At 36.2% G+C, this 13,605-nt stretch overlaps 4 protein-coding genes across 5 annotated transcripts; 1 reads left to right on the top strand and 3 right to left on the bottom strand.

Annotated features, from left to right (window-relative positions):
• Positions 1–3: 3 nt before the first annotated feature.
• Positions 4–4,448, bottom strand: clec-205 (C-type lectin domain-containing protein; the record flags this gene model as incomplete). Of its 2 annotated transcripts, NM_071099.8 has the most annotated exons (11): positions 4–282; positions 329–452; positions 818–881; positions 963–1,128; positions 1,970–2,208; positions 2,261–2,359; positions 2,408–2,622; positions 2,937–3,085; positions 3,131–3,235; positions 3,290–3,434; positions 4,248–4,448. In NM_071099.8, 11 exons carry the CDS (start codon positions 4,368–4,370, stop codon positions 38–40), a joined length of 1,674 nt encoding a protein of 557 aa, NP_503500.2. The 2 variants fall into 2 exon arrangements, with proteins under 2 accessions (NP_503500.2, NP_001300254.1); NM_001313325.3 differs by lacking the exons at positions 1,970–2,208; positions 2,261–2,359; positions 2,408–2,622; ... (2 more) ...; positions 3,290–3,434; positions 4,248–4,448 and having other exon boundaries at positions 38–282; positions 963–1,087.
• Positions 4,449–5,005: 557 nt separating this feature from the next.
• On the bottom strand, positions 5,006–8,153 carry clec-204 (C-type lectin domain-containing protein). The gene is made up of 11 exons (NM_071098.4): positions 7,987–8,153; positions 7,605–7,740; positions 7,458–7,562; positions 7,035–7,171; positions 6,518–6,732; positions 6,209–6,307; positions 5,921–6,156; positions 5,704–5,866; positions 5,555–5,618; positions 5,379–5,502; positions 5,006–5,335 (listed from the first exon to the last, which is right to left on the bottom strand). Exons 1-11 carry the CDS (start codon positions 8,089–8,091, stop codon positions 5,064–5,066), a joined length of 1,656 nt encoding a protein of 551 aa, NP_503499.2. The 5' UTR covers positions 8,092–8,153; the 3' UTR covers positions 5,006–5,063.
• Positions 8,154–9,619: 1,466 nt separating this feature from the next.
• ZK697.14 (DeHydrogenases, Short chain) lies at positions 9,620–11,071 on the top strand (the record flags this gene model as incomplete). Its single annotated transcript, NM_001029147.1, has 5 exons — positions 9,620–9,748; positions 9,792–9,878; positions 10,446–10,733; positions 10,779–10,922; positions 10,970–11,071. The coding sequence occupies 5 exons, from the start codon at positions 9,620–9,622 to the stop codon at positions 11,069–11,071; spliced, it is 750 nt and encodes a 249-aa protein (NP_001024318.1).
• A 381-nt stretch (positions 11,072–11,452) lies between these two features.
• Positions 11,453–12,513, bottom strand: ZK697.1 (Serpentine Receptor, class Z; the record flags this gene model as incomplete). The annotated part of the gene is made up of 4 exons (NM_071097.3): positions 11,453–11,650; positions 11,699–11,913; positions 11,957–12,021; positions 12,074–12,513. 4 exons carry the CDS (start codon positions 12,511–12,513, stop codon positions 11,453–11,455), a joined length of 918 nt encoding a protein of 305 aa, NP_503498.3.
• Positions 12,514–13,605: the final 1,092 nt, after the last annotated feature.

Below are 13,605 nucleotides of genomic sequence, written 5' to 3'. Positions count from 1 at the left end.
TTTGTTTCCAAAGCTTTATCAGTAGAGCAGTAGATCACTAGTTGTACCGAAAAGCACATATCGAATACAGCTGCTTATTGCAGTCAGTATTCACCCATGAATTATCATTAATCACCAGCGCCACACAATCACAACCATCAGCATCTCGTGGATATCCGGATCGCCAGTTTTGATAACTGGAATCATAGGTGTCTCCGTTGATAAAATACCAGTTTGACGAGTTGGTCGGGTCCCGTTTTAGCCCGAACCAGAACATCCCGTCACTGACGGGCGGTACTATGGCTGAAAATGGGAATTGACGATAGAGCGCGTTGGCACACCGACTCACTCCGCACTTTCTCCTCCTCTTCCTTTGTCTCGATTGATGTCAGTTTAGGAGTATGCAGGAATAATGGATGATCGGATAGGCAGAGATTTTCAGCTTCAGCGAATTGTTTTTTGTCTGAGGAGACCTGGAATATTGGAACTACTACGGGACCACAATGCGTACTTCACAACATAATTGACGCGCAAAATATCTCGTAGCGAAAACTACAGTAATTCTTTTACCGATACAGTAATCATTTAAAGAATTGCTGTAGTTTTCGCTGCGGGAAAAAAATGTGATGTTTCAAATGTGATGTTTGCACAAAATACACCAATTCGTCGAGCTGAATACACGTATAATTACGAGCTTCAGAAAACTTTGTATTGAGATTATTTGTACTTGTGTAGTATTACAGGAAAACAATATTAGAAGAATGCGTATTGTGCAACATATTTTGCACGTAAAATGTTTTGTACAATACGCATTCTCAGAATTTTGTGTTTCACAAACCCGATAGCATTTCGTATTGGCCAGACCACTGAAATATGTGAAATTAGTCGTGTCGTAGAAGCATCTGCAAGAAAAGTTAAATTTTTAACATTTGAATTTTGAGGAAAAAATTCTAAACTTGAAAATTCTAAGTTTGAAAACTAACGGGTCTGATGGATTCGATGTCGGTTCAGGGGTTGAAGGCAGCGGGAGCACATATTGGCAGAGTACTTGTCGTTTGGTACTGGTACAATTCCCGTCCGAGTACCAAAGCTTGTCGCTCACGTTCATGTAGGCACAATCCGTGTAGGTAGTTGCGTCGATAGAGGGTTCTGGAAAATCGCTTAAAATATCACAAGATGGTATTTGCTACGTGGCGGTAAAAGATTTAAAATAGATGGCCGAATTTTTCACTCTTGGAAAACTCGGCCATCGATTGTTTTTTTTCGGCCACGTTGTTGAAACGGAACGATCAACCAGCAAATTTGTTTCGGATTAAAAGAAAGACGGAGCAAAGGTTTTGCAAGCCCACGGCGCGGTTTTTTGTCTGTCGATTTACGAAGAGCTTTGTACTACACGTGGACAAGTGTGCATTAATCTATTTGCACAGTTTTACAGGTTTCGTTTAAAATTATTGTTTTTGAACTATTTTTCACATTCCTTTTTTATTTTTATTTAACTTTTTTTAAATTTAACATTCAAAAAGTTGATTCATTGTCCTTCGTAAATCGACACAGATTTCTGGCTTCCCTCATAAATTGAAATGGAAGAGTTCGCCGAACTAGGTCATTTTGGCTCGGCCATATCTGGGGTAGATTTACGGCGCGTTGCGGGTCGCGTCGCGGTTCGATTTTAGTTGTAAAACTAAATGCATTTGCCCGCGTGGAGTACACGACTTTCCCACGCGTTGTCCGGCGGGCGATTGTCAATGGAGCGCGAATAATGCAATGAGGAAGGAACTCCGTGACACAGTTTTACAGGTTTTGTTTGAAATTCATGTTTTTGAAGAATTTTTACATAGTTTTGTGAAAAAACCACAAATTATTGTTTCAGATTCACTTACTTTAGTAAATTGACACACATAAAACCGCGCCGCAGCCTTGCAAAATGCTTATTCCGAATTCACAATTTAATCGTTATGTTACAACAGAAACCACTGTACACTATGCTAACCTTCAAATGCTTTCCACGCGGCACCACCAGGCGAGGCAACTGTCGCACCGAAAATCATTGAATCCACTTTCGGGACGAGACCCAAAATGTCGTCTGCAGTTTTCACACGAATCCCATTCTTGCCAACTGGAATCGATAAAGGCGAAATATCGATTGAATTATCACCAACGTTGATTGTGATAACTGACGAGTCAGCTATTGGGTAGAGGGAGCTGGCCGCTTTTATATTATCCGAGTCCCTTAAAAATTTGAAATCAGGAATTGCTTGATCCTTGAGTTTTTATCCCCTACGTAGAAGAACTGAAGTAGATCATCGATAAGAATTGTGATTTAAATGGCCGGTATGACGTGGGATATCGATTATAATAAACTGACTGATCACGGAACATTCTGAAATTAAAATTAATTACTTGTTATGAAAAATTTTGAAAAACTTACGATTTAAAATCCAGCGGATTGTTGCGAACGCAGTCATGATTAATTGTCTCGTTAAGATTCCGAATCATTGTATCAGTATCCACAAATGTGCTCACAAAATTTGGATACTGGTATATATACGGAGACACCTGGGTGCAACCATACGCAAACAGTGCGAATTCGGCGGGTCCACGATCTCCAATATAGGTGGATAGAGATCTGGCGAACTCGACTTGCTGCAAGATGCATTTTTAGATAGAATTTGTTTGTTTGTACAAAAAACGTTTGTAAGCGGCCGACAAGTCAGGAGTTGCTTTATGCTGTAAGTAACTGGGAACCCAGAGAAGGAGGCGTCCTCACATTTGGTTGTTGTCGAGGGAGCCCATAAAACGTCGACTGCTATAGTTCGCAGCCGACATATCGTGGCTCAGCTTAAAAGTATGCGTCGTTGAAAAGACCTAGATAATGTCGGCTGCTGTTGGTAGGCAGTCGATGTGTGCCTACATTATTGCCTTGAACGCTTCTGTGCCTACACAAAAGACTCACTAACCGCAAATGTCAATGCATTTGTGGAGAATATTGAAGCATCAATTCCGATAACCACTGCAGTTGATCTTCTCTGTTCAGCAGGTGGCAGTGTTGATCTGAATGGTACGGTAGTTTGACCGATTGTTGGAGGATATGTTACTGGGGGTTGTGCTGGAATTTTTTCTGCTTTCAAACAAATCCTTCAATAAATCTTACCCCAATTACTATACGTTGAACTGTCCCCGTTCATCCATCCCCATCCAGCTTCTGACTGGCCTAGACCGATGTAAGCTGTTTGATAAGTCGTATCCATTAAGCCATCTGAAAATAAGCTCTCCAGTCTAGAGGCATGAAAGGAACTGAACAATTTCCCACCAGCTACAAAATCATTTTCCAACTGATTATCTATTGATAGCTTCACAAACTTTCCTAGACCGGCTCCTTTTCCTACAGAGTTGCACGAAGAGGTTGCTGACCCACTCACCGCTGACTTGGTAACTGCTAGACATTTTCCATTAATCTGATATTAATTTTTAATGTGGATAAATATTAAGAATCTGGTACAATTTTAACCGTTAAAAAAATTGTTTTTACTCATTGGGGTTTATTTTTGAGCAAGGTATATTCCGGGAACACAAAATTCTGAGAATGCGTATTACACAATATATTTGACGCACAAAATATCTCGTACCGAAAATTACAGTAGTTCTTTTAATTACTACTGTATCTCTTGTGTCGATTTACGGGCTCGACTTTTGAAATTAATTTCTGTTTGAATAGTTACAGCGATATTCCATTTTTAGCATTATTTTAATATTCTATCAATTGAGCCCGTAAATCGACGCAAGCGCTACAGTAGTAATTAAAAGAATTACTGTAGTTTTCGCTACAAGATATTTTGCGCGTCAAAAATGTTGTGCAATACGCATTCTCAGAATATTGTGTTCATGTAATATTACACAAGTAATGCTACCAATAACCTGAATTCAAAATACAAGGTTACATCTTTTTTGCACATATTACACACTGAGTTCTGACCTTTCTCATTGAATTTTTCGCGCTCCACTGATAATCGCCTGGCGGAAAACTCGTGGGAAAGTCGTGTACTCCACACGGACAAATACATTTAGTTTTACAACTAAAACTGAGCCGCGACGCAACACGCAACGCGCCGTAAATCTACCTCAGATATGGCCGAGCCGTAATGACCCAGTTCGGCAAACTCTTACATTTTAAAAAATATGAGGGAAGCCAGAACCGCGTGATTACAGTTTCTCTAAAATCAAATTGAAAAAAAAATGTTCTGAAACAGAGAAAATATTTAAAAACTCACCTCTTCCAAAGAAACGGCAGTCGAACTTTGTATATAATCAGTACAGATCACTGAATCAACTCGTTTAAACAATAAAATAAAACATATAAACAAGTAAGACAAGTAAACAAGTAATATGTTCATAGCTTCTGTTTCTGAAATATGTTTTCCCTGAACAATAATTTTGTATGATAACATGACAAAAAGGGTGCAAATGATAATGAAAAGGAAACCAGGAAAAATGTCTTATCAGCGGCACGAAAAAGAAAAAAAAAGGAATTTTTATGTAATGCGTCAAAAATTTGAAAATCGGATTAAAAATATAAGCATTGCAACTAAACAAGCAAATTTTGTTTCACAATTATTTTCAGGTGGCCGCGCCAAACTTCGGCCACTCATCAGTTGGAAAATTGCCTCAAAAATCGGGTATGCAAACTATTTTGGGCAACCTCAAACATAGAATAGAGAAAACTCGGCCATTAATTTTTTAAAATTCTGTTAACTTTTTTTTTTCTTCCCATAAATTTTCAGTCTATGATCTCGAACTCGAACTGTCGTTTTTCTATTTCTTATCAGTAAATTTGCATTTTACTGAAAAATTGTGCGGCTTCTGTGTCGGTGAGTGCCTTCATTCAACTAAAAGCCTGAAGTATGGAGCAAGATCAGTAGTTGTAAAAATTTATGACCCAATTCGTTTCGCAACTTGTCTTGTAGAAAGGAACTTCAGGTAATTTTCTGATTTCCACTTATTTCGATATTTTTTGAATGTATAATCTAGCATTGTTTCAGCAATTTTTTCATAAAAAATAAAAAATAAAATACATATACAAAACCAAGTTAAAAAGCTGTATCCGTAAAGTTGAACTGAAAAGCACATATCGAATACAGCTGCTTATTGCAGTCAGTATTCACCCATGAATTATCATTTATCACCAGCGCCACACAATCACAACCATCAGCATCTCGTGGATATCCGGATCGCCAGTTTTGATAACTGGAGTCATAGGTGTCTCCGTTGATGAAATACCAGTTTGAAGAATTTGAGGGGTCCCGTTTCAACCCAAACCAAAACATTCCCTCATTGACAAGAGGTTGTGTGTGTATTAAAGCTAAAAATTGAGGTTTGCAATGGAGCACTTTTGCGAGACTTACTTCTAACCTGATCCTCTTCGATTTTTGTCTCAATTGATGTCAGTTTAGGGGTATGCAGGAATAATGGATGTTTGGATAAGCACAGATTTTCAGCATCAACAAACTGCTTTTTTTCTGAGGACACCTGAAACTTGCCGACTATGCAAATGTGCTTCATTGAGACTGAGTCCACTTACCCTATAGCATTTGGCATTGTGTAATGACTCGAAATATTTAAAAGTTGTCGTTTCGTAGAAGCATCTGGAAAATGTAGAAATTGCGTGGATATAAATACATTTTAAAAACGAATACATGAATTTAAATTTCAAAAAAAAAAAAAACCAACGGATCTTGCCATGAAATCGTTGGATTCGGTGTCGGTGGTGTTGGGAGCACATATTGGCAGAGCACTTGTCGTTCCGTGGTACATTCCCCGTCCGAGTACCAAAGCTTGTCGGTCACGTTCATGTACGCACAATCCGTGTAGGTAGTTGCGTCGATAGAGGGTTCTGGAAAATCGCTTAAAATATCACAAGACGATGTTTTCAACGATGTATCCTAACCTTTGAATTCCTTGCTCGCGCCACCAGCCGCTGCAGCCGTCGTGCCAAAAATCATAGAATCTATTTTCGGGACGAGACCCAAAATATCGTCTGCAGTTTTCACTCGAATCCCATTCTTGCCAACTGGAATCGATAAAGGCGAAATATCAATGGACTTATCACCAATGTTAATTGTGATAACTGACGAGTCTGCCATTGGGTAGAGGGAGCTGGCCGCTTTTATGTTATCAGAGTCTCTTAAAATTGTGAAATCAGGAATTACTTGATCCTTGAGTTCTTATCCCTTACGTAGAAGAACTGAAGTAGATCATTGATAAGAATTGTGATTTGAATGGCCGGTATGACGTGGTATATCGATTATAGTAGACGGTCTGATCTCGAAACATTCTGGAAAGAGGTATGGTTTTGGAAAAGATGCGTAGTCGGAGCTTCCTAATCTCGTTAGCCGTTTGGAATACGTAGAAACTTAAATTTGCGGTTAAAAGTTTTCAGTAACTCGTCAGAATTTCTAAAAATTAAGTTTCCACGTATTCAAAAAGAGAACGGAAAAAGGGAAGCTCTGACCACACGAAGTCTCAGGAAAACTGACTAACTCACGAGCGAAAATCCAGCGGATTGGTGCGAACACAGTCATGATTAATTGTCTCATTAAGATTCCGAATCATTGTATCAGTATCCACAAATGTGCTCACAAAGTTTGGATACTGGTTCATATAAGGCGACATCTGGGCACAACCATACGCGAAAAATGCGAATTCTGCTGGCCCGCGAGCACCAATATAGGCGGAAAGTGATCTGGCGAACTCGACTTGCTGAAAGTCCAATTTTCAGATGGTGATCAAAATTGTTTGTTTGTAAGCGGCCGACGAGCCAGGAGTTGCTTAAAGTTGTAAGTAGCTGAAAACCCAAAAAAAAACGTCGGCTGCTACGATTCCAACGAGCTTCGCTGCCGACAAATAGGATTCCTCAGTTTCAACTCGTTTGAAAGTCCAGAAAATGTCGGTTGCAATAACCACCGACGTGAGTAAGCTTGCAAGCGACACCATGGATGACCCAGAAAATGTCGGCTGCTTTTTTTGGTAGGAAACAAAAGCTGAGTTCAAAACTTACTAACCGCAAATGTCAACGAATTCGTTGAAAACAATGAAGCGTCAATTCCGATAACTACGGCAGTTGATCTTCTCTGTTCAGCTGGTGGAAGTGTGGATGGTTCGGTAGTTGGTTCAGCTGTTGGAGCATCTGGTGGATGGGCTGAAATTTTTGGTATTGGGAATATAATATTTAGAAACCATGATGAATAAAATTTAAAATAAGACAAGCGCGCTCCATCGAACATCGAACTATTGGCGGTAATTCAAATGGGAATTTGATGCAATTCGAGATATTTTCAATTTTCAAAAAATCATATCAAATTCAGAAATTTAAAAACAAATTTTTTACTATGATATTTGGTCATTGTGGTACCATAGGCAAGTCTTAAAGCAATTTCATAATTACTCCACCTTAAAAACAAATTTTTCAAGTATCAAAAACTTACCCCAATTCCTATAAATTGAACTGTCCCCGTTCATCCATTCCCATCCCGCAACTGAATGACCAAGACCTATATAAGCCATCTTATAAGGAATGGCCTTCAAGCCATCTGAAAATCAATATTCAGCTTAAAAATTAAATAAATACTCACTTGCGACAAAGTCATTTTCCTCCTTACTGTCGATTGATAACTTGACGAACTGAACTCCATTTCCTGTATCGCTACAGGAAGCTGCTGCTGACCCACTGAATGCTGTGTTGGGGACTGCTATGCATTTTCCATTAATCTAGTGTAAATCTTGGATTGATATTTCAAAACTCAATTTAATTTAAGTTTCTCAAAAGTTTGTATGCCTATGATCAACAAAATTTTATAATTAAAGAAACTTTTCTATGAATTTTTTAAAAATAAAATTGAGTAAATTTTATGAATCTGGGTATTTAGATTTTTCAGTTTTTCTAAAACTACATTTAAAAAAATCAACAAAAAATCTAGGTGCTTTTCAATTAGATAAATACTTTCAAAAACTCACTTTATTTAATGAAACGGCATTTGAATTTAATATATAATTAGCACAATCATCTGACTCAACTTGTTTGTATAATAGAAAAATCAATAAACAAGGTAATAAATTCATAGCTTCTGTTTCTGAAATATGTTTTCAGTGAACAATAATTTTTGATGATAACATGACAAAAAGGGTGCAAATGATAATGGAAAGGAAACCAGGAGCTTATCAGCAACAAAAAAAAATGCAAAAGTCAAGCATTAATTTGTTAATGTGTCGAAAAGTCGAAAATCGGATTAGAAACATTAACATTACAATAAAAAGTGCGTCTAGCATAGTTAGAAATTTTTAAAGCAAACCACGTACTCACTGGCTGGTCTAAATTAAATTCCCGGGGACTAGAAGCCTCAATTTTCCAATTCAAAAAATGGCCTAACAAAAGCGCGGACGAGGAAAAATCCTCGGTCGTGTATTCATCTCGGAGTTTTCCGTTTCGATTTCATTATTTTTCTGCCGCTTTTACTTCGATTATATTTTTGGTTTTGCCTATTATTGTTGTTTTTTTTTCATCAAATAGAAAACCTTGTCAATTTTCTGAAAATAGGCAAAAAAAAAACAGATTGGAAAAGAAAAATAAATAAAATGTAATGTCCGAGAGGAGTCCACCATCAGTGTTTGCGTTGGGGCGTGTTTGCATAGTTTCATTTTGAAATAACAGCCGGCGAGCACGTGTGTAACTTGAATACTTTTTTAAAAAGTTCACAGCGCTTTCAAAAATTACTAAAAAATTACAACGCAAAAGTTGATGGCCTAGTTTTTTTTTCTGGCGGCCACGTTACTAGAGCTGTCTTATCTCCAAATATTCCAAAACGAGGAAGACCCTAAAATTAAGTTCCGTTTAACAAACACCCCACCCATTTCTACTTCCTATACCTTTTCAGTCTATGATCTTGAATGTTCGACTAGAACTGTCCCTTTCTCAATTTCTTATCACTTTGCATTCCATTTTATTGAAAAATTGTGCGGCTTCTGTGTCGTCGAGTGCCTTCATTCATAATGGAGCCTGAAGTATGGAGCACGATCGGTAGTCGTAAAAAGTTTATGACCTCATTCGTTAGAAGGGAATTGCATGCAATTAAAGTTTAGTGATGAAATATGGTTTTGTGAATTATAACCATTAGGAACATTAATAATATGGTGACATTTGAAGTTCAAGTACATGTTCACTAATCTTCTCTATATGATTTTCAGATAGAACAAACCTTTTTCTACATGTTTATGTTAACTTTGGATGAAAATAGTTGGGTAATCATGTAAAATACAGTTCCGCACAGCCCTGGTTTACACTTTCAGTGTCACAAACTCCGTCCCTATACTATGCCCATTTTTGTGACTTGAAGTGTCAAATGGAATAGGATTGGATTTTTTTAATACCTATTATCCAAAGAGAAAATTTGAAAAAGTTTGAAAGTTCAGCTTCAAGCAAATTTATTCCCACAAACTGTGATTTTTCATGCTTTCTACCGAGAAACCAGTTTTTCAACAGTGTGACATAAAATCAAGAGTACACATAGCACAAACTCCGTCGTGAGGTCTAGTATTTATACAGAGATTTAGTTTGTATTAGACAGTGTTTTTAAAATTTTCCATTCGACCAATGGCTCCAAGAAGTATTCTAATTACCGGTGCAAATCGTGGTATCGGCCTTGGGCTTGTGAAGCAGTTTCTCAAAAATGAAGGCATTCAACTTGTAATTGCAACTTGCAGAAATCCATCAAAAGCTGATGTATGCCTTAATTAGGATAATGCTTAAAAATCTAACATTTAAGGAACTGAACAGCATTGCTGATTCGCGTCTACAAATTTTTCCATTGGAGATAGACTGCGACGACTCTATCAAGAAATTGTATGAAAACGTGAGGATTTTTGTTTGCTTTTCAAGTTTGAAAAATTTGATAAATAGTGGATAGAACTATTACTCAAAGGACCGAAGTGTGAGATTTCGCTTTTTTAGACCCAAAATGGTTCAAAACTGCCAAACTTCGTAATGAGACTTTCTGGAAATTTCTTTCAAACAAGTTATGGCGGCTGAAAGATTTTGAAAAAGGTCAATTTTTAGCTGAAATTTCAAATTTTGGCAACTTTTCAGCATTGCTGCGGTTGGAAAAACAAAAAAGTTAAGTGCTGCGACACTGAAAAGTTGCTAAAATTACTATTTATAACTTATTTATGTCCTTATACTATTCATTTTTGATCACGATTTCAATCGTAAATAAATACAAATACAAATACAAAAAAATTTGAGATTTCAGCTAAAAATTGACCATTTTTTCCAAAACTTTGAGCGGCCATAATTTTTTAAAAGAAATTTTCAGAAAGTTTCAGCACGAAATTTGGTAGTTTTGAACCATTTTGGGTTTAAAAAGTGAAGTCTCAAATTTCAGTACTCCAAGCTTGTGCAAAATGCACATTTTCAATTTCAGGTTGATACCCTCGTTGGCACTGACGGCCTTACAGTTCTTATCAACAATGCTGCAATTTGTTCAGTCTACGAGATTGAAGGACAGATTAGCAGAACATATATGCGTCAACAAATTGAGACAAACTCAGTCTCTACCGCCATCCTGACCCAGAACTTTATACCATTGCTCAAGAAAGCGTCGGCAAAGAACGGCGGTGAAGAATATTCGACTGATCGCGCGGCAATCGTCAACATTTCTTCCGGAGCTGCATCCATTGGATATATCGATGACAAACAACCTGGTATATATGTACGTAAGATTTCATAGATTTTATAAGAGTTTTGAAATTTGAAGATCGCTTACCGTATGAGCAAATCCGCATTGAACTCATTCTCCAAGTCTTGTTCGGTTGAGCTGGCCAAGTACCACATCTTGGTTACGGCAATGTGTCCTGGTTGGGTCAAGACTGATATGGGGGGAGAAAATGGATGGGAAGAGGTATTTGTTTGAATGAATATTTCTTTAAAACAAAAACATTACTGCAGGTTGACGATGCAACCGAAAAGATTATGAAAAGCATTTTAAAACTTGGCGCTGCTCAACACGGAGCTTTCATCAACTCCAGCTTGGAAGTGTATCCAAATTGACATGAAATGGATCGATTGCATTTAGCACATATATGAAGTTTGCTTTTTTTGTTGGATAATAAAGTATAACGTTTATTGTAGTGAGTCCAGGAGTTTCTAATTTTCTCACTTCTCCTTATTTGAAACGGTCTTCAACGACAGTTACAGAAAAAGTTTGCATGCATTAGTATTTCAAGTTTGCGTGCCAGCTGTTCTTATATTAATTTCTTTATTCAATTTTTTCTGTGAGATCATAAATAATTAAATAAGTACTTTATTATTCGTAAAACAAATCATCTTTATTCAAATACAAAAGGCCAAACTAAACCTTAAAGTTAGACAAGGAACGTTGATTCCATAAAAAAAACTCTGACAATGAGTTTTGCTCGTGTACCTTATAAATCATACTGTCGTTTCCCTTAAAGCCAGGCGGAGCACACGAATTGTAATTGCTCTAATATTTTCTTTCGTTGCACAATACGATAAAGAAACAATTGTGGGTATTGTATGCACAAGAGTTAATGAAACAATTAAAGAAATAGGCTGACAAATATCAAATTTATAAAGTATCGTCTCAATAATTGAGGCCAAAATGTAAATCTGAAATAGTACATTTTAGCGTTCTGTCAATATATATAAAAAACTAACAACTTGCACACTGTAAATTGGACCAAATTGTTGCAAAAGATAGCCAATCGAAATGCCCATTTCCGGCGTTAATCTTTGCATAAGACCACGTATATAGTAATAAAAGCATCCTGTGATGAAAGTCATCAATAGTAGCATTCCATTGAACAAGTTATGCCACATCTCCACTGTGAGATCAGTTTTCAATAATGACTCTTTTTGAAGATAAAAGTTGTCTAAATTTAATTGGGTTATATACGTTTTTTTCATAAAACATACAATTAATAACTGAGTAAGACGCCATTGAACAATAAACTACAAATATTGCGATGTTCAGTTGTGATCTGAGATTTGCACTATTACAAAAATACTGAAGGTACTCTATATGTAACTCACTTTATTAATAGCCATTTGTACTGCGCAAAGTGAAGAATTAAAATACGCTGCATAGTAGCCAGAAAAGTAAACGATATGATGCATCCGAAAACGAAACCGATAGAAATATAAATGAACAGTGCGATAGTAAGCATCGCTGCAAGAGAATAATTACTCTCTCTATCAGCAATCAATCTAGTAAAAAGATTTATACTGTTGATGAAAAGAGTGCAACCAGCAATGAAAAAGAGCTGCTGGAAAATCGGAGCATGAAATTCCTTGAATTTTACTCGTTTTTCTGCTTTCCTATTTCTTCGTTTGTAAAGCAGTAATAATAAAAAGAATATGCAGTTCGTAGTGTGGATGAAAAGCATTACAACATCCATAACGTCAAGAAACAATGTGTCAAGACTGTTTTCATGTTCCTTGTATGAACGTGCAGCAAAAATTAAAAACTCCATGGTAGAACTCAGAAATTACAAGTTGAAGCTTTTTGAAGTGTAGCATGAGGCTATAAAACACCATGACAGGTGAATAGTTTTTCAGAGTACCCTCGGAAAAAATCAAACTTTCATAGAAACTGCTGCAACTTAAAAGAAATTGAGATTTTGAAATTGAAATTTGAGATTTTTTTTTGCGTTTATTCGTTGATTCGTTGATATACATTTGGGGCACAAAATGAAACTTTCATTTATGCCCCAAAGACCATAAATGTACTTAAATCAACGAATAAACGCTTAATCAAAAGCCACACTATTTATTAAAAAATGATGAATGAATAAAAATTAGGTTCCAGACGTTGTGACACCGAGAAGTTGGAAAAAATTTTGATTTTAGCTGAAAATGGATCTTTTTTGCAGTAGTTTGAACCGCCATAACGTTTTTTGAAAAATTTTCAGAACGTCTCATTACGAAATTTGGTAGTTTTGGACCAATTTGCGTCTAAAAAAGCAAAGTCTCAAATTTCGGTACTCCACAAGATTTTTGTGATAAAATTTTAATTTTTATTTACAGCTGGAATCAGTGGGAATTTCATCCAAAACGATCAAGTATCATAATAAAACACTCCAAAATTTTTTTAGATTTTTATTAATTTCCGGTCAAAGTTTTGGCAAATTACCAAAAATTTTAAAAATATAGGCGGCTGAGGAAATCTAAAGCAATTTCGCATGTTCAGACACCTACAATATTTTTATACGAATAATTAAAACAAAAATATTTTTTATGATTTTTTATGTGTATTATGTGTATTATTTTGTGTTTTTTTTCTTGTGACACGATTCGTATGGAATCGTATTAAAATAAATAAATAAATAAATAAATAAATAAAAATTACAGTATAAAAAATGTATGAAACAATTTTTTTGGCCGATTTCCAAATTTATGAGTGCCAAAAATTGAGTAATTGCCAACTTTCGACAGTAAATAAAAAAATTTCAAATATTTGTAAAAATTTTTTAAAAAAATTTTTCTTAAACAGTTTATCTTCAAACATTAGTCACTTCACCTACTTTTCATCTGCTGACATTATGACGAAAAATAGTTTTCAGCTG

The sequence above is a fragment of the Caenorhabditis elegans genome, chromosome V (genome assembly GCF_000002985.6).
Source record: "Caenorhabditis elegans chromosome V".
In the NCBI taxonomy this organism is placed as follows: domain Eukaryota; kingdom Metazoa; phylum Nematoda; class Chromadorea; order Rhabditida; family Rhabditidae; genus Caenorhabditis; species Caenorhabditis elegans.
The sequence above is the reverse complement of the archived record's forward strand: the minus strand, read 5'-3'. Positions and strand labels throughout refer to the sequence as shown.

Bases quoted from the DNA above. Each gene is read 5' to 3' on its own strand.
- clec-204 (NM_071098.4), bottom strand. From the start codon at position 8,091: ATGAATTTATTACCTTGTTTATTGATTTTTCTATTATACAAACAAGTT. The intron at 7,172-7,457 runs GTAAGTTTTTGA...CAAAAATTTCAG, and splicing joins TTCAATTTATAGGAATTGGG to CCCATCCACCAGATGCTCCA. The intron at 6,308-6,517 runs GTGAGTTAGTCA...ACCTCTTTCCAG, and splicing joins AATCCGCTGGATTTTCGCTC to AATGTTTCGAGATCAGACCG.